Raw genomic sequence first — 24,397 nt, 5'->3', positions numbered from 1 at the left:
AGCTTTCCGTACACGCGTTTGGAATGTGTGATTTAGCATGAGGTTATTTAGTGTCGTGACGACATTTTCATGGTGATACTACGGCACAGAGGCAGTTAAACCACTTCACACCTTCCATACTTTGTTGGCCGGGTCCCTTATGGGGTCTGTATTTGGGGTGCAATACGTTAGTCCGACAGCGCATTCCTCCGACAGCGCAGTGCTCCGACATTAAACAGTAAACCCGAACCAAACCCGCACCCTAACCCTAACCGCACGCGGATGCCACATAGTCGGATTAACGCATGCCTCCCCTGTATTTAGCCGCCCTCCTTCTTTCCCGTCTATGCCAGTATTTTGAAAAAACTAAAGAAATGACATTCTTTAAAAAATTAAATGAGGGTTAGTATTGAAAACAAATCTGTCCGGGTTTAGGTGACAGTTTCTGATTTTCTCTTAGATGTGTATGTCAAGGTGTCATCACTGTGTCTACATCCATCATCATGACTCATCAAATAGAGAGAGAGAGAGAGAGGGCACACACGTGTGCAGACACAGATCAGAGTCCATCAATTATACTGTATACAAAAATATGTTAGATGGCACGCAACTATATAAACACATGTACACTCTTACATGTGATCATGCCCTTCCCTTGCCCGTCACACAAAGACAAATATATCTCTCTCTCACTCACTCACACTCTCACACACACACACACACACACACACACACACACACACACACACACACACCAGCGGCGCTGACACACACATGATGTAGACTGACAACTTTGTAATGGAAACAAGTACCCAGGACTTTTTTGTCTCATCTTTTTAGCCTTATAATGTGTGACTGTACCTCGTGCTGTTTACATTTCTGACAAATGAAGTATTCAATCAATCAATCAATGTCCCCATTCTAGGATCTAGATCAAGGATAATTCTGCAATCCATCACCAAACAAAATGTAATGCTGTGATATCTGGAGAAAGAAACTTAGCCAATATACAGTAAAATCTGTAACTCAGGAAGTGTACACATTGACCTTAGAAAATGTAAATACAGTAAATGGAGCCATATGGGTTGATTGATTGATTGATTGATGTACTTTATTTAGTAAGACATGAGAACAACAGTACATGGAAGTACAAATTCACAATACGAGGTCTACTAAACTGGAAGACTCAAAAGCACTGAGCTTGTTTCAAATGAGGTCCCATTCCACTTAGTCCACTTAGTTACATTTGAGTTAAATTAAGATTGAGGATTTTACCAATTCTATTCTGTCACTCATACATGCCACGTATGCCAATGTATTACAGATCTCATCAAAGCAATAAGCCAAAATGCTAAATTAACAGATTTGTTTTACTGTGGGAGGCTAATATTTAGATATTATACAGGCTATAATACCCCTGCTTATCCTTAGTCAGAAAAGCAACAGTAATTCAGTCAATTGTGTGTCAAAGACTCCAATTCAATAAAAGGATATAATTCACAGTGTTAGCAAAGCTTGCCTGATAAGCTGGAAGTCACAGGCATAAAAAAAAACTGCAGTACCTGCTTTATGCCTATACGTTTTAATCAAGCCATATAGTTCAATCGGTCCATTGTCTCCCTCTCCTGACAAAGACAGGTAATTGCAACAAAAAAACAATAACTTGCATCTACAGTACAGTGACCAATCAGGTCCAACGTCTGCTTCAAATTACTTTCAAACATTGTCTATCAGTAGGTGTCCTACCTGACACCAGCAGTGGTGGGAAAAGTACTACATTTTTTTTACTTAAGTAAAAGTATCAAAGCAGCAATGTAGAAAAAAAAATACTTTAGCCTATATAAAACAGTATTGGTATCAAAATGTCCTTTAAGTACCAAAAGTAGAAAGTACTTATTATGCAGAATGTCCCATTTCACAAGTTTTCAAATGTACAAAAACATTTGAAAATGGCAGACCTACAAGCTCACAATGCGACGCATTGAGATCTTGTAGATCTGCCATTTTCAAATGAACGAAATGTATATAGGGCTGAAGTGGTTAATGTATGCGTTTTGTAATACAAATAAAAATCTACAAAGTAAATAGTAACTTCAGTTGTCAAATAATAGTGGAGTGAAAGTACAGATTTGTTTTCAATATTAACCCGCATTGATTTTTTTTTAATGAAAGTATATAAGCCCCTTCATTGAATATAGATGTCACCAGACATTGATCAGCAGGCGGAGATCTCCAATCATGGACGGATTATAGATCAGGGCCATTTGGGCAGCCTCAGGCCACAATGACAATTCATTCAAATGTATATGTTAATACTCTAAAAAGCTTAAGACCCCTCTTATATTGCCGTAACAGGCCCTCCTGTAGGGCCCTTTTAGACTGTAAATCCTGTACACAGGTCTCGCTCTACAGGTGCTTTCTTGACCCACAATCCAAGTAATGTGTGTGTGCGTGGCCACCCAGCAGCCCATTCTGGGTAGCGTGGGGGCCCTCAATGATAAATGGCCCAGGGGCCCCTGTGAGTCTTTGTCCCTGTCTCCAATCTGTCTATACGAGACTACTTCTCAGAGTTACGAATGGATTAAGTATGGATTTCACCGTGTACACAGATATGGACTGTTACTATCCGTTGCCGTCAGGCAGAAACCTTGTATGTCCAACACATAGGGTAAAAAAACACATTACTTTTCAGGAAATATAATTTAAAAAAAACTGTTCAATGAATCCAATGCAGTTATTTAGTCACAAGCTTGTGTTAATACTTCATTATTTTGGTTAAATATTTATAAAACCCACAGACACTCCTTTCAAAGCACCAGATCCACAAGCTCACAAATGCTACTTTTGCATGACGCTGTTGTACGACCTAGTATAGAATCGGGCTTAAGTGGTTAAAGGATGAAAAATACCATTTATTTATAACATAAAAAGATTTAACACATGCATCATATCAAGGTTTCTTCCTGACAGCGACGTATTATTAGTTGATCTACAAAGCAAATCTGAATCTATTGCAACGAGGCCATCTGTCTGTCTGACGGTCAGTCAGTCGGTCTGTCTGTCGGTCAAGCACGTGTTGAAGAGGCTCAATGAACGCCATCATTATGAGCATGCAGGACATTGCATAAACTATGGCAATTGATCATAATGACATGGCAGCCATTTTGCTCTCACTCAAGAGTCAGGGTAGAGTTGATGATGAATATGATGAACATTGCCGCTGTGTGAATAAATACATGTCTTACAATGTAGTCTCTCTAGGATGTCATTGGTTGAGCTGGTCAGGGAGCCAATCGGGTAGCAGGTTGGATCCTCTTTAGTCTATCAGATTACATAGATACTATTAAAAAAGCAGTTCCTCTGATGAAATCCAATGTCTTTACAACACCTCATGTTTGTTACTCTGTTGATGAGGAAATTACCATCAGAAGGTTATTGGTGTCCCTGCAGGAGACGAGAGGAAGGAGAGGATCAGTATGATGAGTTCATTGTCTATCCCTTATATTTTCTTTATTGATTCTGTCCAATTTGGTCCAAGTTGAGTCTCTCTCAATATATAATAGAGTTAAAAGACATAAGGAGGTACATAACATAGGCAATGTAAAGAAAATGAAAGAATACATAATGCATCACATACTTACATGTTTCACACAATTATATACAATCAATTTACCTGATGCCTGCACTAGGTTTATATTCTAAAATGATTAGCTGATCTGGGCAAGTATAAAAATACCGCTACTGAGAGTGTTAATGTGGATTTACACAGGATGTGATTGTGATGTGATAAAAGCATCACACTGTTGCGTTCACACTGGATGTGACATTTGCACTTCACTTGAAGCAATATACCCTCCACCCACAAAGTGTGGGTAACAAACATGTTATGAATCCCTTGAGTTGAACACTAAATGTCTCAATGGAAGAGTAGGGAGACCACCACAGCAGATGTTATATTGTATTAATATACTGTACCATACAGATTGCTTTAAATAACAGTTTATTCATCATTCAACTGTTGTCAGTCATTAATTGTTGTCCTTGTCAGTTTGTTTCAGTGTGACACTTGCCTTGACATCGATCCATGTTACAGAACCACATTGTAGCCCTGTCTCAATGCAGCAATTTCACTCCTGTTGAGCAAACACACAATTAATTTCTTCTCGGTGTGACTGACAGCAGAATGGTTCAAAGTGCTTACATAAGACAAGCAGTTGGCACTGAGCTCACCACTAAACAGTGTGCAGAAAGATGGTTCCCCTCCAGTGCATTTTAATCAAATGAAGCTGTGCAGGCAAGTGGTTCAAAGTGCTATAAACAATCAGCCACTAGATGTCACACACCACTCCACTCCGCGTTATGGACCGCAGTTCAAGGCAAAAAAAAACGCTGCGATTGGCCAGTAGGCTAGTCACTGTGATTGACAGTTCTCGTTTTTGCAGCTATCTCTAACCCCAGTAAAACTATGTCTAAACCTAACCACAGTAAAACTATGCCTAAACCTAACCACAGTAAAACTATACCTAAAGCTAACCTCAGTAAAACTATGCCTGCCAGGGAGCCAATCAGACACAGGTAAGGCGGGTCTATCCTATAACGTTTGGTGGGATAATAACTAGAGATAAACCCACGATTATGAAATTATGGCCAATGTCCAATCTCCGATTATTTGCAGGGTCATATCGATGGATACAGATACTGTATATTACATTATCATATTTATATTGAGCTTCTTTTTGTTTTGCTGTTGAAGGTTGATGGTAAGCCCCCCTCCCCACTAACCCTACTGTGATTATAAATATTTATGGAATAAATACATTAATTAAATATACATTTGAAAGACAATTGACTGACTTCTAGTACCAAACTAAGTTATGACATCATATTTGTATGCTATAATAAGCTTCTGCTTATTACATAATCGTTGTATAACACAAAACATTTAGTAATGTATATTTATGTTATGTGGCCTATGAAACTAAGTTATTAGTGTCATTCATTATCGCCTGTTTGCCTAAACTCATTCCTCTGCTCTAAACAATAAAGCCCCCCCAAAGCTCTCCCAATCACAATTCCCTGGAGCCACCACTGTGATATACAAACTAAGATCCCCATACATACAATCATTGTTTAGTTTATCACGGTCTTACATTCTGTAACAGCAGCAGTGATTTTAGCAGGAGAGGAAGGGGCAGACATGCTAGCACGACAGCAGCTAGCTCTGGTCCATTGCGTTAGGCAGCAGCATTTGCTTCCTATACTACAGAACACATTCCAGGACGACAGGACATTAAAAACAGAAATATTACCAGCTGAGAGTTCATTTGTGCTCATTCTCTGTGGTTAAATACACAGGCCTGTTTGTTCAAAGTGGCCATTGCACTCCAGCAACAAGTTTTGATTGATTGATTGAATACTTTATTAGCAGTTTGCAAAAAAAAAAGCACAGGAAAGTACAGTTCAATACAAGGTCTGCTAAGAAGAGTTTAAACCCAAGAAAGCCTATGGCTTGTTTCCATTGGGGTCCTTTGAAAGCCTATGGCTTGTTTCCATTGGGGTCCTTTGTATAAATATACACTACTATGCAAATCATCATATAAATAGTTTGAAAACAAAAATATGTACACATTTCTGTGGCATAGCAGGAGAACGAATTTAACCCCTTGTTAGAGCCAAATCTGGGTTGACGTGATTAGTGGAGCTCCCTCTGGTGTTGTGTTTGTGGACTGCATTGACGTTTGTGAAGTATTTTGACAGGTACATGGGTGTCTTTGTGGTGTAGTGTATCTTGTAGACCAGGCCCATTGCAAGTTGCTGTACTCTGTCCTCTACCCTGAGCCATCTGACCCTAGCAAAGTGAGCAGGGGTTAAATGAGTTGCAGATGTAAGGTCAAGCAGTAGCCTTACCAGTTTGTCTTCGGGTGTCTGGAGCCTTGTTTTTAAGGCCTTTGTGGTTATGGTAGCATGAAGTTCATGCATAGTTGAAGTAACCTTGGATGAGTGCTCCTGTTAGAGTCCTCAAAGTATTCTACTGACCAGCGGAGATCCTGTACAAAAATCTTGTTCTTGGTTGACTTTTTTGATGACTCCAGTTGCCATTTTCTCACTGGAAAGATTTGCCTCTAAAATGTAGGTAATTTCCTCTTTTCTTGAGTGCTTGTTACTTTAATGTTAAATAACGGGGCAAACCCTCTCCGACTGTTCTTGATATGGACGTTAAGTTTGAGAGACAAAGGAGACTTTTGTGTCTCCTATCGGAACCGCTGCCGGTCAAATTATTGGCTTAGGAATTAGACAAAAACTAAAAAATATCCATGAATTCAAGACTCCATTGGGTGACTAATCGATAGAAAAAAAGTCATTTTGGGAGTGAACTATCCCTTTTAAGAGAGTCATCTGTGACCAATCCCTTCCCCCTCCTCAGGATTTGACAGTGTGAAAGCAGACACAGAAGTCTCTTACCTGCGTTTCCTCTTGTACTTCTGCCGTATCTTAGCGACGATGAAGGCCAGGATCAGGACTCCGATGATGAAAGCCAGGACGCCCAGCGTCAGCGGTAAGCTGACTGCCTCGTTCACCGTGTCCTCGCAGTCGTGCCCTCTGTACCCCAACACACAGTCACACACCATCTCACTGCCGCCGCCTGGGGCGCCCACGCACTTACCACGCCCATTACACTGCATCTCCCCACACGTGGGCAAATTGAAGTCAATGCCTCTGGGCTGGGGCGGAGGGAGGGAGGTAGACATTGTAGGATGGATGGCAAGATGAGTGAAGATGAAGGATGGATAGATTAGATTAAGAGATGTGTAGATCGATGCGCTGGAGGATGGATGTGGCCCTGAAAAAGACAAAAAGCTGACATTACTCACAATCATGATCTCTGGCCTTCACTTGAGAATTACGTGCCACTTTTACCTAAATGTTTTACAGCTGAGTCATCAACAGATCAAACGATCTGTCCAGTAGTTTGCAAGATTCGTTACGGACATACACACAGACACACACACAAAACAAGCCTCTAATAGACAGCTAAACACCAGCAGAGACATGCCTTTTCCTTTGCTGCACTCATGGTTTTGCTGTGCACACCAGAGCAACAGGCAGTGCTACAACAGTGGAGCTCAAAACAAAACATGGTAACTAACACCTTACCAGCAATTGCCTAACACCTTTTTTTCAAATGTAGCTACTACATCGGAGCTATTTAAGCCATTTTATTTCACACGTAAGCAACTTTTGAAGAGCGTCTCAAAACGCTGAAATGCAACAAAAGAAAATGATCTCGCACACAGTCCCAACACACTGTCTTGCCTGGCGGCAAAAGTGCATTTTGAATGACGTCAGTAATTGTGAGGGCCTGGCACATTGGCACAGCTAGCAAGCTGTCAGCCGCAGCATTGCTCAATGACTGTGAAATGAGCATCAACAAAGAGCTAAAGCCTTCAGTAATGTTACAACATGCACCCACTGCACATGGAAATTAAGCTAGTCTTGGAAAACGGTTTTTAAAATGTCATTTAAAGCCTATATATTTCTCTGGTAGTCTGTTCAACAAACAGTCAACCACAGTTCATGTCAGTGCTGGTTGATAACAGTCAGACTTATTCCCCAATGGAGAGTCCCCCAAAAACATGTGACACTGTGGCACGGTATCCTATTTCTCTGTTCTGCTTTCCAGATAAACTCAGCACTCTCCATTGTCCTACATTCAATGAAGAGTTCATTCAAACCAAAAGGCTCATCAAGTAACTAGACACACTGTACAAAAGAGACAGGCTCAACTGTAGGACAGACGACAGTCAAGGTTTTAGGTATATAAATGTAACACAAAACGCAGATACCAGACCTGTCATGTCAGAGGGTGAATGTGTGTGGGGATGACTTATTTTTTTATCTCCACAAGGCTGGAACAGCCGTGGACGGGAGATAGTTTTATCCTTTGTGCATCGATCACCTTGATGCACACAGGTGTGTAATCACACCCAGCTCTGAGTCCAGTTAGGTTGACTCGAGCCAGGTGTGACTGCTTAAATCAGCCATCAGACCCCATCCCACATTCTCATGTTGGTCTGATGTTGGGATTTGTTTTACCCACATAAAACCTAGCGTCCCTGATGTGGGGAAAACATGTAGTGAAAATAGCAGAACTACAAGCTCACAATGTGAACACATTGTGAGCTTGTAGAACAAAAAAATATCCATGAATTCAAGTCGCCATGGGTGACTAATCGATAGGAAAAGTTATTTTTTGGGTGAACTATCCCTTTAATGAACTGTTGGGTGGCATCATGTCTGGAGTCATCTCACCTTCGCACAAAAACGCATCTTCTGGACAGACACGCATGTACGCACGCACACACACATCACAAACTCACATGTACATTGACACACACACACACACACACACACACACACACACACACACACACACACACACACACACACACACACACACACACACACACTGTACAGGCAGAGTGACACATGCACATTCACCACCACAAAAACACACAAGTCACAAATGCATGCACAACACTATACAGACAGGCAGACAGACGCAATTGTATGTGCACAAAAATATATGTACGACACAAACATATGCTCATTATACACATGTACAGTATGCATAAATGTATGTTTTCTGACAGATGAACATATGCACATACATATACCCATCTCTCTCTCTCTCTCACACACACACACACACACACACACACACACACACACACACACACACACACACACACACACACACACACACACACACACACACACACACACACACACACACACAGCGATCAGCCATTGTTTCACACAGAGGAACCACAACACAGAAAACGCCCTTATTGGCAAAGCCCTCCATTAGCCACACCTGCAGTGTACATATGAATTTAACTCAGAGTGTGTACAAATGTAATGTGTACACACTAACAAGAGTTACAAATGGATAAATGAACAGTTACTGTGTGTATGAGCAGGTCAGTCCCATTTAAATGATCAAATCCAAACAAAGCACTGTAAAAACCACTGGACTGTATCATAAGGATTATAGCCTACACTTATAAAATGCTGGTCTAGGACAGTGGTTCCCAAACTGCGGGTCGGGACCCCCAGGGGGGACCCCAAGTTATTTTGGGGGGGTCCCCAGATGATTAGCTTAATGTGCAACATTGTTTTCTCACTCAACAATAAACAAACCAGCCATCAGTATAAGTGTAGGGTATCTGCACATTTCTAGAGACATTTTAATGACTTTTAAGACCTTTTTAATACCAAATTGGCAAATATTACGTAAGAAAGAGGCAAACTTTGTGAAAATAGCCAATCTAGTGCAAGGCGTTGTGAGCTTAGTTCCACTATTTTCACAATATTGATCTGTGGAAGCGAGTCAAACTAAATGTCATGCTTACAATTCCAAGTGCTTGTCAGGGTGGGGTGTCCCCAGTTCAAATATGATTATTTTGGGTGGGTCGCGGACTCAAAAGTTTGGGAACCCTTGGTCTAGGATGAGGTCTCATCCCAGCAGAGTCCTGTCTCTCTCTCTCCTATGATGTCTCCCTCTCAGATTTCCTGCCGTCTGTCACTCATACCCGGTCTCCATTGCAACTTTCCTACGGTCTGTCTCTCCTACACCGTCTTCGTCTCATCTTTTCTATAATGTCTGTCTCTTATGCTGCCTCCCTCAAAGCTTTCCTACTATCTGTCTCTCCTACGCTGTCTCCCTCTCAGCTTTCATACTGTGTCCTCCAACCTACTAATCTCATAGGATTTTATTATTATTTATTGTATTATTAAATACATATTAAAGCTGCACTATGTAACTTTACTGTTCTATTGGATTTGAACCCAAGCCTGACATTTTGTACCACTGGCACTGAGTAGAGCATGCCTACTATTGTTGATTGGTAGTCCAAACAACCAAAAGAAACAAAGGTTTAAAGGGAAGGAACCCTCTCCAGCCATGGATGTACAGTAGTCGCCTAGCTAACATCCAACAGGGTCATTCTTTTTTTCTTTTTTTTTACGATTTTGTAACCCCATTTTTTACACCCAGTGCCAATTGTCTATGTAATCCTACCTTCCCTCTGCCAACCTAGGGAGGCCAGGGCCGAGCTCATGCCTCCTTCAATGCATGAGAGCCAACTGACCTTCTTGTCACCTGACAGGGGAGAGTTTCCCCGGTAGGACGTAGCGCGTGGAATGAACACGTTATTCCAACCAGCTTCTTTCCCCTCCATCAGGCGCCCCGGCTGGCCAGGGGGAGGCAGTATAGTGACCAGGATTACTGGATGTTTTTGTGAGGGTACCTACCCTAGGGGACACGGGGAGAACATGCAAACTCCACACAGAGAGGCCCTTTCGCCAACCCCACCTAGGGTATGGGCACTGATGATGCGGAGGAGAGAACATGCCCCCAGCGCCCACAGCGTCCCCTGCGGGAATCGCCCAGGACCTTCTAGCTGTGAGGCGACAGCGCTACTGACTGCGCCACCGTGCCCCCAACAGGGTCATTCTTATGTGTTCCCAGGGTCCTATTGGGGTTGGGGTTAGATTTAGGGTTATGGTGTGAACATCTATGCTCCCCATCCAGCCAGTTTGACCTAAAGGACAGTGATACAGAGCTTAAAGGACGACTTCAGTAATTTTCAACCTATCTTCATATAATTGGTCCTCACTAATGCTCATTATAAAATTATTTTTAAAAAATCTACTGTGTCTCATAGGAGGGCTGTGGACAGTTCGGAAACCAGTGACATCGATAGGTATCTTTAAAAAAGAATCTAATTAGATTTGTATTGATGCAAGAACAATGGCTTCTACTATAGCATACCAACTTTCCAGGAATAGAAAGCCTGCCGTTTCTATTAGCTTGGATTCCCGTTCGATGAAGTCACTGGTAGGTGGGTTTCTGAACTGTCCACAGCCCTCCTTTGAGACGAAGACTGAGTACAGAAAAATGGTACCATATTGTCACGAGCATTAGTGAGGACCATTTATATGAACATAGGTTGAAAATGGGTGAAGTTGTCCTTTGATGATGCATCAATGACTTTCATGCAGAACTATATTTATATAGTAAATGTAGTTGTTTATCTGCTGCTGTCATTTTTATTTTCATATTGTGTGGAAAGTGAGGACAGCTTTTTGCATTTGTCACAAGACAAAACAAAGATACCAGTGTCTATTTGAGAGGACAGTGCGACTTATGTGATGCAAGCAAGATGGCACAAGCCAGCGGTTTCACAACTGAAATCCAAACATACTGTAGGAATGACATAATGACGACTCACTCGCAGTACAGTAAATATCTCTTCATGTAATAAAACCTAAAACCCAAGAGACAAAAAAAAATCTGAGACTATGAGCACATTGTGAGGCTAAAACACCAAACAGAAGTATAAAATAAGGCGGAACTGAAATACAATACCTACTTCATTCAACAGGTTAAAAAGTGCCACAACCACTGCCTGTTAAAACAGCACATCATTGTTGAGAAAGGACCATTGTCCTTGTGGTTAAACACACCATGAGTCTACATTCTAACTTTGTACTCAAAGAGTGACTAGAAATCAGTGGTGTAAAGTAACTAAATACATTTACTCAAGTACTGTACAAGTAAAATGTTGAGGTAATCTTGAGGTATTTTTTACTTTACTGGAGTATTTTCAGTTTTCTGTACTTTTACTTCTACTCCACTACATCTCAGAGGCAAATATTGTACTTTTACTCCACTACAATTATTTGAAAACGTTAGTTACTAGTTACTTTGTAAAACATACATTAACCACTTTAGTCATGGCTATTTGAAAATAGCCGATCTACAAGCTCAAGCGACGTGTTGTGAGCTTGTAGATATGAAATGGGATATTGTGCATAATGAGTACTTTTACTTTTGGTCCTTAAGTATATATTGACGCCAATACTTTTGTACTTTTACTCAAGTATATGTTGAATACTGGAATACGAACAGTTGATACACACAATAACACAGCTTAACCAATAGTTAACAGTCACAGAAGAGAGTGTACAAATTGAACCAAATGGATCCGTAAATGTGTATGCTCTCTGAGTTACAAATGGATAAATGAACACTAGCGAGTTTACTGTGTGTGAACTCTAAAGAGACACATGTGCCTCAGACCACCTGATAACAATGTAAAGAATTTTTTGATGGCTGTGAAAGGCAAGTCAAAGTCTGTCAGGTTGTTCAGGTTCAGCCAAAAACCCAATAGATTAGTGCTAAACAAAGACTTAGGGGCAGGACAACACACACACACACACACACACACACACACACAGGTCTAGCGGTAGAACATACCGGTACTGTATCTTATCTTATCGCAAAATGCATCTACTCACCAGAGCGAGGAATGTAGAGCTGATATTCTATAATGAAAGGGCTTGCTTTGAAATCTCGTCAGTTTGACTGCCTATGGAAAATGCGTGTGTCTGTGTGTGGGAATACATTTAACTTCTCTTTTCAGTGAAGGAATTCGGAACAAAAGCATAGGAAGAGGAAGGAACCGGAGCCCTTGTAAATACCTGCCCATCCACCCAGGCAGACACCCCTCCCTTAGCTGTACCTTTACCTGAGCTCTGAGTCACACACACACAAACAAACACTCACACAACTCTTTACATGTGTGGTGTAATGGCTTAAGTACAGCAACACACCAGGATTTTATTAAATACTATATTAACTGATTCCTGAATCACTCCGACTCAGTCACATACACACACACACACACACAGTCACAATGCTAGGATAAAAAAGTAATCATAGGACTTTCTAACATTGAATTAACCACTTAAACCCCTATATACTTAGCCCCAGGGTTCCCAGGGGCTTTATACTGTACATGGTCCACTCCTTTTTACCCCCCTTCTACACCAAATCTCTTCGCCACAAATTGCCGATCTACAAGCTTGTAGATCAGCGCTTTTCACTTTGTCGTACGACATAGTATAGGGCTTGAGTGGTCAAAGTGAATCACATTTCTTGTTTACAACAAAACAATAGAATAGACCCCACCTCTTTCCTGCCTCCAGGTGAATGCTGATACATTTCTGTGGAATGGGCGTGGTGTGTTCCTTCAGGCATGTGGGGGGATGGTCAGATTATTAACAACTGAGGAGGAGGAGAGAAAAACAACAGGTTACAACAGGAATATAGTCCCCAGGGATCTGAGTCTGGACCAGGCAGAGGCACGCTCACCAGTCACCACAAACACACCTCTACAAACAGACCGCTGCCAGTCAGCCAACCGTCCTCCCATGGACCGAGGAAAGGAGACTTCACTTTTGAGAGGGAGACAGTGTAGGAGAGACAGACAGTAGGACAGCTGAGAGACAGACAGTGTAGGAGAGACAGACAGTAGGACAGCTGAGAGGGAGACAGTGTAGGAGAGACAGACAGTAGGACAGCTGAGAGGGAGACAGTGTAGGAGAGACAGACAGTAGGACAGCTGAGAGGGACAGTGTAGGAGAGACAGACAGTAGGACAGCTGAGACAGAGACAGTGGGAAAGCTGAGTGTGAGACAGTGTAGGAGAGAGACCGTAGGAATTGAGATTAAAAGTTAGCCAAAACAAGTTAAAAAAAAAATGAAAAGAGAAGTTAGCACTGTAATAGTCTAACTGTCCTTGCATGACAGAGGCCCTCAAAGAGACCATGTTGTACCCATCTTATTGTATATTAATATTCATGGTTCCGGTGTGTGACACATCAATGTAATGTAATGGAAGTTAGAACATAACATACATGCATCCGTTTCCTGTCAATGACACACATTCAACCAGGACAGTTATTTGACACCAACACTGACTTCTTCAATGTTGCATTTTCAGACATTTAACCACACCGTCAATACTTAGTAAATTTGACCTTTCACTCTGTACTTAGTGCTCTTTTTATCTACACCAAACCTTTGCCCAAAAAAGCCAATCTACAAGCTCACAACGGCTCGCAGCGTGAGGTGTTGAGCTTGTAGATCTGCTATTTTTGGCTGAAGTTTTCAAAATAGGGAGAAAAAACTCTTGACTCGGCTCCTCGGGCGCCGTACAATGACGCTCACTGCACCTAGTAGTTTAGGATGGGTAAATGCATTTGCACATGCAAAATGTGCAAATATACGGTGACAAAAAAGAAACACCCCAAGGAGTGGGAACTATTCTATTCGAACTATCTTAGGGATAAACCAGAGTTAATGTAACATCTTAGTGCTAAATCATGGTTAAGGTCCATACACATTGGGAGTGTGATGATTAACAATCTGAAAATGAATCACAAATATTTCAGATCAAACTATACATTTGGAGAAGCCTCATTCATACAGGTTGATGCTTTTATTTGCAGTGGAAAAAAATGAACCTCGCTTTGAAAAAGAACTATGTTTTGCTTTATCTCCACGTTAATATTCTCATGTGGAAATACTGTACTACTCATAACACAAATTAATCACACCAATTAAGTACTCATGACGCGTTTAAATTAATGAAAATTAAACGCTCCCGGTGTGTAAGGATTAGCATGGGATTGGTATTTAAAATAGTTAAAGGGGTAGTGCTCTCAATATATCCTCATCCCTGACTAACTTCTTCTCCAAAGTGAGTGACACCTAGCCTGGTAAACCCTCCCTCCAGAAATCTCATTTCCATTTGATTTCTGGAGGGAGGGTTTACCAGGCTAAGTGACACCCACAACACTAGAGGGAGTGAGTGGAATCGATCTAGTACTACCCAAATATAGAACAAACATGGGGAACTGCTCATACTACTCTCCCACCAAAATGTGGAATCCCCCGACACCATCCATTCAAATATATATATACTGTATATAAATCACTGGTTTCTTTCAAAACTGGCCTGAAAAAAATCAGGAGACCACAACGGGAGATGCAGTAAATGCATTTTCCCATAGAAAGGAGGTGTCATTCACTGCCGCCATTTTTCCTTTTTCTCCCTTGTACATATTACCGTAGTGTTTGTATTTGTTGATGACAAATGTGTTATTGTTATGCTATGTTGATTAATTGAATACATATAGTAGGACCACAAAGTAAACAAGTCCCTAGGACTTTGTGCTATCCTTTCAGCCTTAATGTCTGTACTACACGTGCTGTTCACATTTTTGATTAATAAAGTATTCAATCAATCAGTTGACGTCTTAGTATTACATGAGTTATACAGTTATTGAAATGGCTATTTGATAAATTACTGGTAATAAAATAATAGAAGGGGCAGAGTCCGGTTTGTGGTTCCTCCAATAGAATTTATTTCAAACAACTGTTTGACATCACCATGTTAAAATTCATGACCAGCAAGATGCAAATGATGAAATAAATTACACAGGTAGAAAAACGGCAAAGGTTTTAGTAGAGTCTTGAATACACTGACCTCAAGAGACCAGAGAGGGCACAGCACCACAAAGTAAAATCCTCTGTTCATTTAACTCCGAAGAGTGCATACATTAAGTTGAATTAACTCTTGGGATTTTACTGTGCAGTTAAAAGTTGTATCATAGCTACTGCCAAGACGGTGTCATATTAGACAATGAATTTCATGACTGCCAAGACAGCATCATATTGCACAATTCATTTCATGACTGCCAAGACAGTGTCATATTAGACAATTAATTTCATGACTGCCAAAACAGTGTCAGATTGGACATTGAATTTCATCTATTTGGGATGTACAGAGTCGAACAGTGGAGGCTCTCTGAACTCTTCCCGAACAACAAATGCATCAACTGGACTGTCCAGATCCTGGAAGAGAAGAGAATAATTATCATAAATCTGCTGCATTCTGCATTTAATGAGGATTTATTTTTCTTCTACATGTATGCATGCATATACTGTATATCATTGAGGCTCACTAGTCTTTTACTAAAGTTATTTTACATTGTGAAGAGGGCCTTATTTTTTTTACTTTACGTCTTTGACGTTTTTATCCTTCACTAATCATTAGAAAACTGCAGACCTTATCTCTCACTAATCATTTAGAAAACTGTAGCCCTCTTTGTATTATGTACATAACATGTGCTTTTACTATAGATATTTTCAGATAAGCAGTAAAATCCTCAGTGTTAATTTATCCATTTGTAACAGTGTGTACAAGGGACCATCTGGTTCCATTTGTACACTGTCAAGAGTTAAATGATCACAGAGGATTGTATCATTAATGTTCATTGGCCAGACTGTGTACAGTACCTCCATCATGTCAGGGTCATAGAGGTTGCCGGGCAACGCTGGACCCATGTCAGTCATCAAAGTTTCCTTCTCAATGGATGGGTTTCTATTCCCAGACCTCCTACAGAGAGCATGACATGTTCAAATTACTGAAGCAGCAGAGGGAAAGTTTAGATGAAATATAAAAGGCCTTCCATGCGTTCACAAAATAAGCAGAGGCATATTTTCAGGAAAAAGGAACAAGGGTGGCAAAACAAGTTATACGTTATCGCAATGCGTTTTGAGCGTATATTCTTTTTAAAGAAAAGTTAAAAAAGTTAATGACATGCCCAAAATAGGGATGCCATGTTGAAAGTGGTTAATGAATGTATGGTTGCAGACAAGAAAACATGTCTCTAACATGTCACATGTAGATGGATCGGTATGGATTGAGATGTACTTTATAATCTGCAATCTAAAAATCTGATTCATCTGCAAAAACAATTCAGGAGGTGGAGAAAATATGAATACAGGGTAAATGCGAAATACTAAATCAAGGTTAAATGTGAACGCTAGGAGGTGACAACTGTCCACTGGGACCCCAAATGACGCCACTGATAATAAGTATTGTACAACTCTTTCAGAGATGTCATTGATCGTTAGTCATTCTAACATAATACATTAATATCAATTTTACAGATAACATTCCCTTTAGCCTACTTCCTGAATTGCCTTGAATGTAAAGGGAATTGAACCCAGGCCTGGAGATGGGGATAAAAATCTAAATTGAACAAAATGTCACAGGAATCTGTCTACTGCCCGTCTCTCCTACACAGGGAACGTGATAAGGTGAATTCCTCCTCATACCTCTTCTTGCAAACGACAACGATGACAGCCAAGCTGATTACGAGAACCATCAGTCCCAGGACCAGAGGTGCGTGGCTAGTTCTCGTTTCCTGTTCACAGTTCGCTCCTTCATAGCCGCCATCACAGTGGCATCGAGTCTCTTTGACCTCCGGGACACAGCTGCCATGACCGCTACAGAGCTGGAGGTCACATGACGAGGAGTCGTGCACAAGCAGGGGTTTGGAGTCCGTCCGGACGTCAGGAGGAGGAGAGGAGGACGACGGCGTCTTCAGATCAGGACTGGGAGCGTTGGGTTTGTCCGACGCCATCGAGATCTTGTTGGGACCTGAGGCGGTTTAGAGCAGTGGATCTCAAACATTTTCATATCAAGGACCAAAAGACTTTATGGCAGAGACCGCTATAACATGGTGATAAAAAAAAATCAAGATTATTTCAATAGCTGATCTACACAAAATGTCTGAGAAGCACAAATAAAATTTAAAAACACCTAATTTGAAGTGTGTGTTGAACATGCAATTGTATTTGGTTTGTGATGCATCTTGGCACTAGCCTGGCATGGCCAGACTAATATCACTGCGTAGATATTAGTCTGGAATCTCTGTGTGGAACCTGCATTTTCGAGTGGCAAATAAAAAAAATGCCTCCGGTGATAAACCAGCCCCATATTTGCATACTGGGCTCTGATTGGTCCCTTACAACTTCGGAGGGAGAAATAAAATCTCTATTTTTTATATTATTTTTTTGCAAAGGCAGATTTGTCTGGAACAGGCTATTTCGGCACTGCAAATGAGTGCAACCTCAATGTTCCTTCGAGAATAAATAAAGGTTTGAATGAAAACCTACAGTCCACTTCATCAGACATGTCTGCACAGTCCACGTGTCCATCACAGAACCTGGAGTAGAGGAAACATCTGCTCCCGTCCCAACAGGACTTGCTGACAGACGTGCATGGAGGGAGGGGCACACAGGCGGTGTCTCCCATAGGGCGGAAGTCCTGATCGCATCTACAGGTGCGACCTTCGGGATGGGCCAGACACAGATGTTGACAACCCCCGTTGTTCTCCATGCAGCTGTTGGACCCTGGATTAAAACCCAAAACAAAACATTTTCAGTCTAACAGATTAGGTTGTACAGTTAACCCATTGAAACCAGGAACACATCTGTGTAACCACTTAAATTATTTTATACTTTGGCTATTCAAAAATAGCAGATATTCAAGCTCATAGCATGATGAGCTTGTAGATCTGCTATTTAATCTTTCAATATATACATGTTTTACTCAAATCTTTGAGACCCTGGAACAACATATTTTGAGATGGGGGTCCACGGGCCAAATACATATCATTTTGGGGGTCTTTGACATGAAAGTTTGAGCTCCACAGACATACTTAACCACCTTCACATCTTTCAAAAGCAGCGAGAAAAAGCAGTTGCTGTAATATGGAGATGCAAGGTTTCTGCCCGACAGCGACGATATACAGTAATACATATCAATGTCTTGGTCTGCCATAATATATATGTTTTTTTAATGTGATGTGACAATAAAAACCCTGAACTTGATCATGTCAATAAAGAGTAGAATTTTAAGTAGTGGGTTGTATAGATTTTAGCTGCAAGGAAAGGGTTCCCACCACCATTGTTTTGAGGAGGCGCGGAATTTGACATGACCTGTTACGCACTATGCTCTTGGTCGGAGGGAGGGAGAGGGGGATAGAGGGAGAGAGTGAGGGAGGGATCAGGAGAGGGGGAGAGAGAGGAGGAGGGAGAGAGCGCAACCCATTCAGCACAGCACACAAACAGACTGGGATCGTTCAAAGCCTGCCAACATTGGTCTCTCACAAGGTATCATGTGAACCTGCCCTCTATTCAACTTGAATACAATCTGAGTGGGCCTTTTCAGTCCACTGAGTGGGCCTTTTCAGTCCACTCAATGCCGGCTACACATTAATAATAACAGGCCTTTCCAAAGTTTCACCCATTAACACTTGCACCAGGCTTCACCGTGGAAAGACCTCAAACAGACAGATCATGCCACTACAACCCCTGCTAGATCCAATGATAGCAGGAACTGAGTGACAGGAATATAAATTATGGATATACAAAATTACAGATCTATATGTATGCTAAATATCCCGTTTGCAATACGATACACGATATGACTCGAGTGTAACAACAGTGCTTACACCTCGATGAACATGGTAAGCTTAGTAACCGTTGCAGAAGATCTGCAACCGACATAAAAGGTAAAGCTTTTCATACTGAATACTTTACACTTTCAATACAATGAGAGACAAGCAAGCAGGTAGGGACATCATGTGACATGTGAGCAATCAGATACAAACGTGTGAGAAACTGGCGAGTCAAATTGTCTACCTTTTTTCCTACATATTGCCCCAATATAAATCAGTAACCTGAAGGCTACGTGAGGCCTGTGATATTGCTACAGTACATCCAATCCAGAGGGTTGGTTTAAAGTTTGACCTCCTGTCGGTGAGAGAGAAAAAGAGCAAATTGCAACTCTAACAAAATGGCTAAAAGTGACACTTTTACAGTAGTGTCTCTGATAAATGACCATTATGTCATGAAGACAAAGAGACCAACCTGACTGGGTGGCCCGGCTGTACGACTTCATGGTCACAAAGCTGGTCTCCACCTCAAACCACAACTCTTTGTGCTCCGTGTTATTACTGTACCATACCCTGGATGTACCTGAGGAGGAGGGGGGGGGGAGGGACAAGAGAGACAGATTAGCCCAGTGTTTCCCAAACAGTGGGTTGGGACTAGGGATTGTTTATCATGATAAAAAAAAACGCTCAAAAATAGTACATTTTCCTTTTACTATCAATGCATTGTTATTTAGACATCCACAAATTCAAAGATTTTCCTGAAAAAACAAATATACAAGCTCATAACCCATCACTTTATGCATTGTGAGCTTGCCATTTTCACCATTATTGATATATATTTTTTAGAAAATGTCACTATAGCTGAAATAGGGCTTAAGTGGTTAATTCATAATGTACTTTTTCCCTTCCTAAAGAGTCCACCATTGACAATAGGCTGGTCTACAAACTCACAACGCCGTCACCCTGCGACGCGTTGTGAGCTTTGAGATCAGCTTGGTGGAGAGATTTGCTGTTTAAGGAAATAAGGAGACCTAGTATAGAGCCCAGGGGGACCCCTGATCACCTAAGTATAGGGTTTAAGCGGTTATGGTCAATCATTATTACAGCTTCCAGCTCTGTAGTGCCATCTAGTGGCCTAAACAGTACCAAGCACTTTTGTCACTCAAGGATGTACGGTGAAATAGTGATGTGATGCATCACAGAATGTGCCAACAATATATTAAAAGTTATATTAAAAAATTAACAATACAATTTAAAGGAGGAAACAAGTAAAAACTTCAGCGTGTACAGAATATGAAGGATAATAATTTAGGAATAGAGCAAAGTACAATATGTGCATGATAATAATCGCACAGGAGATTTGACCCCAACTTCTTCATAAAAAGCATGCATTCTCTGTTGTAAACAAAAGGGTTAGGGTTTAGACAACTGTCGGGTTTAGAGTTATGGTTAAAAATGGCATTCATAAAATGTTGATGTCCTCAAGTATAGTAAATACAGTGTGTGTGTGTTCACCTTTTTCTCTAGTGATCCACAGTAGTATGTTGTCAGTCCGTGTGAAAGTGACCAGATTTGGCCCAGTTTTATACTGGCGGTATCTTGAGCCATCCAGTCCAATGGAGTTGATGGTACCATCACCTACAACACACATAATTACCCTTACAAAATCCCTTACAAAAGTATTTCAAAAACATGGCAGGGTGCATAAGGCTGACCTTATAGTACACCGTGATGAAAGCAAAAAAAAAAGAACACTCATCTTTTATTTACTTTAATTACAAGCTAAAATATAAAACTTGGTTGTAAAAAAACAAAGTTGTCCTTTAAACGTAGATCTACTATTTTCACTAGTTTGGGTCCCGGAAACGTCTAATTGCTCTTTTGAGCCTTGAACTAAAAAGTCTGGGAACCACTGTTCTACATGCATGGCTCTGTCTGATCTAACTGTTTAGGTGAGTTCCAGTGCTCGCATGGGAAGAGGTGCATCCCGCTGTCTCAGGTGTGCGACGGGGCGGCTCTAGGTGGGTACCTAGAAAAGCGCTATATACATTCTATGTATTATTATAGTCATTTTGTATTGTAAAGCAAAATGCCAGATGGCAGAGGGTTAATAATGGCTGTGTCGAAGTGCATTGACAATACAGCCGACTACTTTCTATGCTTCCACATCGGCACGCCCATTGCGCTGTTGCTTACTGGTCTGTCATGTTTTAACCTGTACTTGTTGTAGAACATGGAATTATTTCTGTGTCTCACCTATGTCAGCCCAGAAGACATCGGTTCCCTCACTTGAAAAGACAACAGAGGTGGGTATGTTGGATTTGTCCCACAGCAGCTGCCAGTTGCGTCCATCCATGAAGGCGCACTCTATCTGGGAGCGACTGCTACCGTCCACCTTCCTGATCACAGAGTAACACAGGCGTCCTGCAGGGGGGTGCAGTGCAATGGATGTGGTACCCTTGAAGACAAAAAGACAAGGAAGCAATTCATAATATATTAAAAATATCAAAAAGATATAATATGGAGACAGAATGTTTCTGGCGACAGCAACACTATTGCAAGTTAACTGTGGGAAGAGGCTATGGCTCAGCAGAGACGGAGACTGTTACCTGTAGTGACCCTTGCAGGAGAGGGATGGTATAACCATAGTGAGAAGAGGTCACATGGAGGAGAGGCAGCTTGGAGCTGCTCCAGTAAAGGTTAGAGGTCTCCCAATCAACTGCCATAGCTGTGATGACATCATCCTACAAAGACATTATTCCAAAAGGAGACAGCATTTTAGCATAGCTTGAATGTGTTATTTACTAGAGTGTAGGGGAGACGGATAGCAGGAAAGCTGAGGAGGGACACAGTGTAGGAGAGACAGACAGTATCACAGCTGAGAGGGAGACAGTGTAGGAGAGACAGACAATATGATAGCTGAGAGGGAGACAGTGTAGGAGAGACAGACAATATGACAGCGAGAGGGAGACACTGTAAACTATTATTATTCTTTACCCTAAGTCTAAGGATTCGTCCCACAGGGGTCAGTCCCTGTCTAGATCTGGTGTTGCCAAGTCTCAGCTGGGTGACGAGCCCCGAGGAGGCCACGTACACAGACATGCCATCCACCACTGCATCCAGTCCCGTCGACACGGACATGCCAGGTAGACCCAGCACACGACTCCCCATACTGGGGAGATTCTTCAGGTTGGAACCTTCATGGAGGGAGCGTAGGTAAACCTGTAGAGATGAGACCAAGAGAGTGAATTAGATGCAACATCAACCATGAAGGTAGGTGTAGGTAAACCGATTGAGACTGAAAGATGCACCATCAACCACAAATAATGAAATATCCAACATGACATGTTATAAAAGTTAACCAATGCATCTAATGTTGCAAATTGTACGCAATCCCATAAGTGCCTGAACGCAGTTTTATTTCCTCCCTTACATCCCGTTTACATCCAGTGTAGTACCGGCTTTCACCTGATACCCCCCCGCCACCAACATTAATGAATACAGGGAACTTCAGACAGAATCCGACACAGACGGGATTAAAACACATCTATTGAAGCATACAGACTAATACAGTGCACACAGGTTGCTAATTTCGAGTTAACATCCGTGGTTACAGGGTCAGCAATTTATACGTTTTTTGCACGCGGGATGTCCAGTGACTATAGAGACCAAGACTATTGTAGATACGAAAGCAAAAGTCAGACTTGATAAAATACATATATATGTGTTTGCTGCACTAGCTACTGCTACTGTTTGATCAGGGCATGCCGGGAGCGATCTGGAGGGATAGCGTGTTCCTCCACACGCTTATGCATCCCAGTGAAACTCCTCACTGTCACTGTAATTAACACTGAGGATTTGCAGTGTAGAATGGGGTCCTGCCTGCGATATAAAATGTAATGGTGGTCTGTGGCCTAATGCATATCAAACTGGAGGTCTTTGAGAATCACTGGTCTACAAGCTCCACAGTACAACTGTAGGGGTTAGCAGTGTAAAGAACCATGTTGGTCATGGGGAATTGACACACACACACACACACACACACACACACACACACACACACACACACACACACACACACACACACACACACACACACACACACACACACACACACACACACACACACACACACACACACACACACACACACACACACACACACACACACACACACCTGTGTGACTGTATCTGAAGACAACAGCAGCAGGAAGGTGGCATCCAAGGAGAGAGCGCAGGTGACTTTGTCCTGGCTGAGAGACAGTCCTGGTGGGCATCGGCACACTGCCGTGGGTCCCTGAGAGGCTAAATTAGGAGCCCCTGGTCTGGGCAGGGCCTTGTTTGCAGGAGACAAAACGCAGAGGTGGGAACACCTGATGTGATGGCAGGGGTTGGAGACAGGTGGCTGGGATAGGGGATGGATCAGCTGCAGGGACGAGAGACAGGGTCAGCAACCAGGCTGTCACATACGGTATTACCATTATCACAATGAAACCTCAAGACTACAGGTCTTCATGTGAAATTCCAGGTTGCAAACGTTTGAGTTCCAAGTTTGAGTTCCAAGTCAAATGCAGTGAAGAGACTCACCCTGAGTGCAAATGGCTGGCCGGGCCTCTTTAACAGAACTTTCTGGTTCTTTCCTGTGTTCTTGTCGGCCGAGCGGATTGTCCTCCTCTTGGTGTCGGACCAGAAGACCCTGTTGTTGAAGACCTCCACTGCAAAAGGACTCGCCATTTCCGCCAACTGGAGGATCTGACCCATGAAGACAGTGGTATTAATGTTAACTCATGTTAACATGAGACAAGTCCAGGTGTGCCTTGGGATTTTGTGACTACACAAAACGTGTTTTTTATTGCCTCAATTTCCTAATACATTTTTAAAAAATTGTGAAACCTGTGCATCTACTATACAAGCTCAACGTGTCACAATGCAACATTTTGTGAGCTTTTACTGTCGATGCACTTTTTCGCTATTCGTCTTACAAGTAAGTTAGTTGGCTTAAGTGGTACAAGTATTCCACAACGATGCAAGCTCGTCTATTTGTCCTACCTTGACACCTTGCCCATCCAAAGAAGTGGATCCAATGCAGCGCAGCTTTTCATCTGCCCAGTAGACGCGGTTATCCAGGAAGTCAAAGGTCAGACTGACCGGCCAGCTCAGGCCCTTGTTCACTATGACCTGCCGCCGTGTGCCATCCATCCCTGCCCGCCCGATCTGAGGGGCACTGCCAATCTCAGACCACAACATCAAACTGAGAG

The 24,397-nt window shown here is 41.9% G+C and overlaps 3 protein-coding genes across 5 annotated transcripts in view; all 3 read right to left on the bottom strand.

The window, feature by feature from the left end:
* Nucleotides 1–24,397, bottom strand: part of LOC311038399 (histone H3.2) — a gene marked incomplete at its 3' end in the record, with an annotated part of 235,076 nt that overhangs the window by 182,432 nt on the left and 28,247 nt on the right. The gene's annotated exons all lie outside the window — the stretch shown is intronic.
* On the bottom strand, nt 335–12,535 carry LOC311038394 (uncharacterized protein). Of its 3 annotated transcripts, XM_084047894.1 has the most exons (6): nt 12,343–12,535; nt 6,442–6,820; nt 5,130–5,239; nt 4,050–4,112; nt 713–3,423; nt 335–681 (listed from the first exon to the last, which is right to left on the bottom strand). In XM_084047894.1, coding segments are annotated over exons 2-4 (399 nt in total). In that variant the 5' UTR covers nt 6,729–6,820; nt 12,343–12,535; the 3' UTR covers nt 335–681; nt 713–3,423; nt 4,050–4,110. The 3 variants fall into 3 exon arrangements, with proteins under 3 accessions (XP_083904020.1, XP_083904019.1, XP_083904021.1); XM_084047893.1 differs by having other exon boundaries at nt 335–3,423; XM_084047895.1 differs by lacking the exon at nt 5,130–5,239 and having other exon boundaries at nt 335–3,423.
* LOC311038383 (uncharacterized protein) overlaps nt 15,304–24,397 on the bottom strand; it is a 35,532-nt gene continuing 26,438 nt past the window's right edge. Inside the window, exons 30-41 of the mRNA XM_084047881.1 lie at nt 24,189–24,390; nt 23,727–23,891; nt 23,317–23,565; nt 22,137–22,361; nt 21,749–21,883; nt 21,396–21,597; nt 20,655–20,777; nt 19,615–19,722; nt 17,857–18,093; nt 17,014–17,338; nt 16,189–16,288; nt 15,304–15,744 (exon numbers count right to left, since the gene is read on the bottom strand). Of these exons, the coding sequence (XP_083904007.1) occupies nt 15,661–15,744; nt 16,189–16,288; nt 17,014–17,338; nt 17,857–18,093; nt 19,615–19,722; nt 20,655–20,777; nt 21,396–21,597; nt 21,749–21,883; nt 22,137–22,361; nt 23,317–23,565; nt 23,727–23,891; nt 24,189–24,390 (2,155 nt within the window). The 3' untranslated portion in view covers nt 15,304–15,660. The remainder of the gene's footprint in view (nt 15,745–16,188; nt 16,289–17,013; nt 17,339–17,856; nt 18,094–19,614; nt 19,723–20,654; nt 20,778–21,395; nt 21,598–21,748; nt 21,884–22,136; nt 22,362–23,316; nt 23,566–23,726; nt 23,892–24,188; nt 24,391–24,397) is intronic.

This window comes from Gymnoscopelus microlampas, assembly GCF_963454915.1.
Source record: "Gymnoscopelus microlampas genome assembly, chromosome: 21".
Classification (NCBI taxonomy): Eukaryota; Metazoa; Chordata; class Actinopteri; order Myctophiformes; family Myctophidae; genus Gymnoscopelus; species Gymnoscopelus microlampas.
This window is presented reverse-complemented; position numbering and strand designations above follow the sequence as displayed.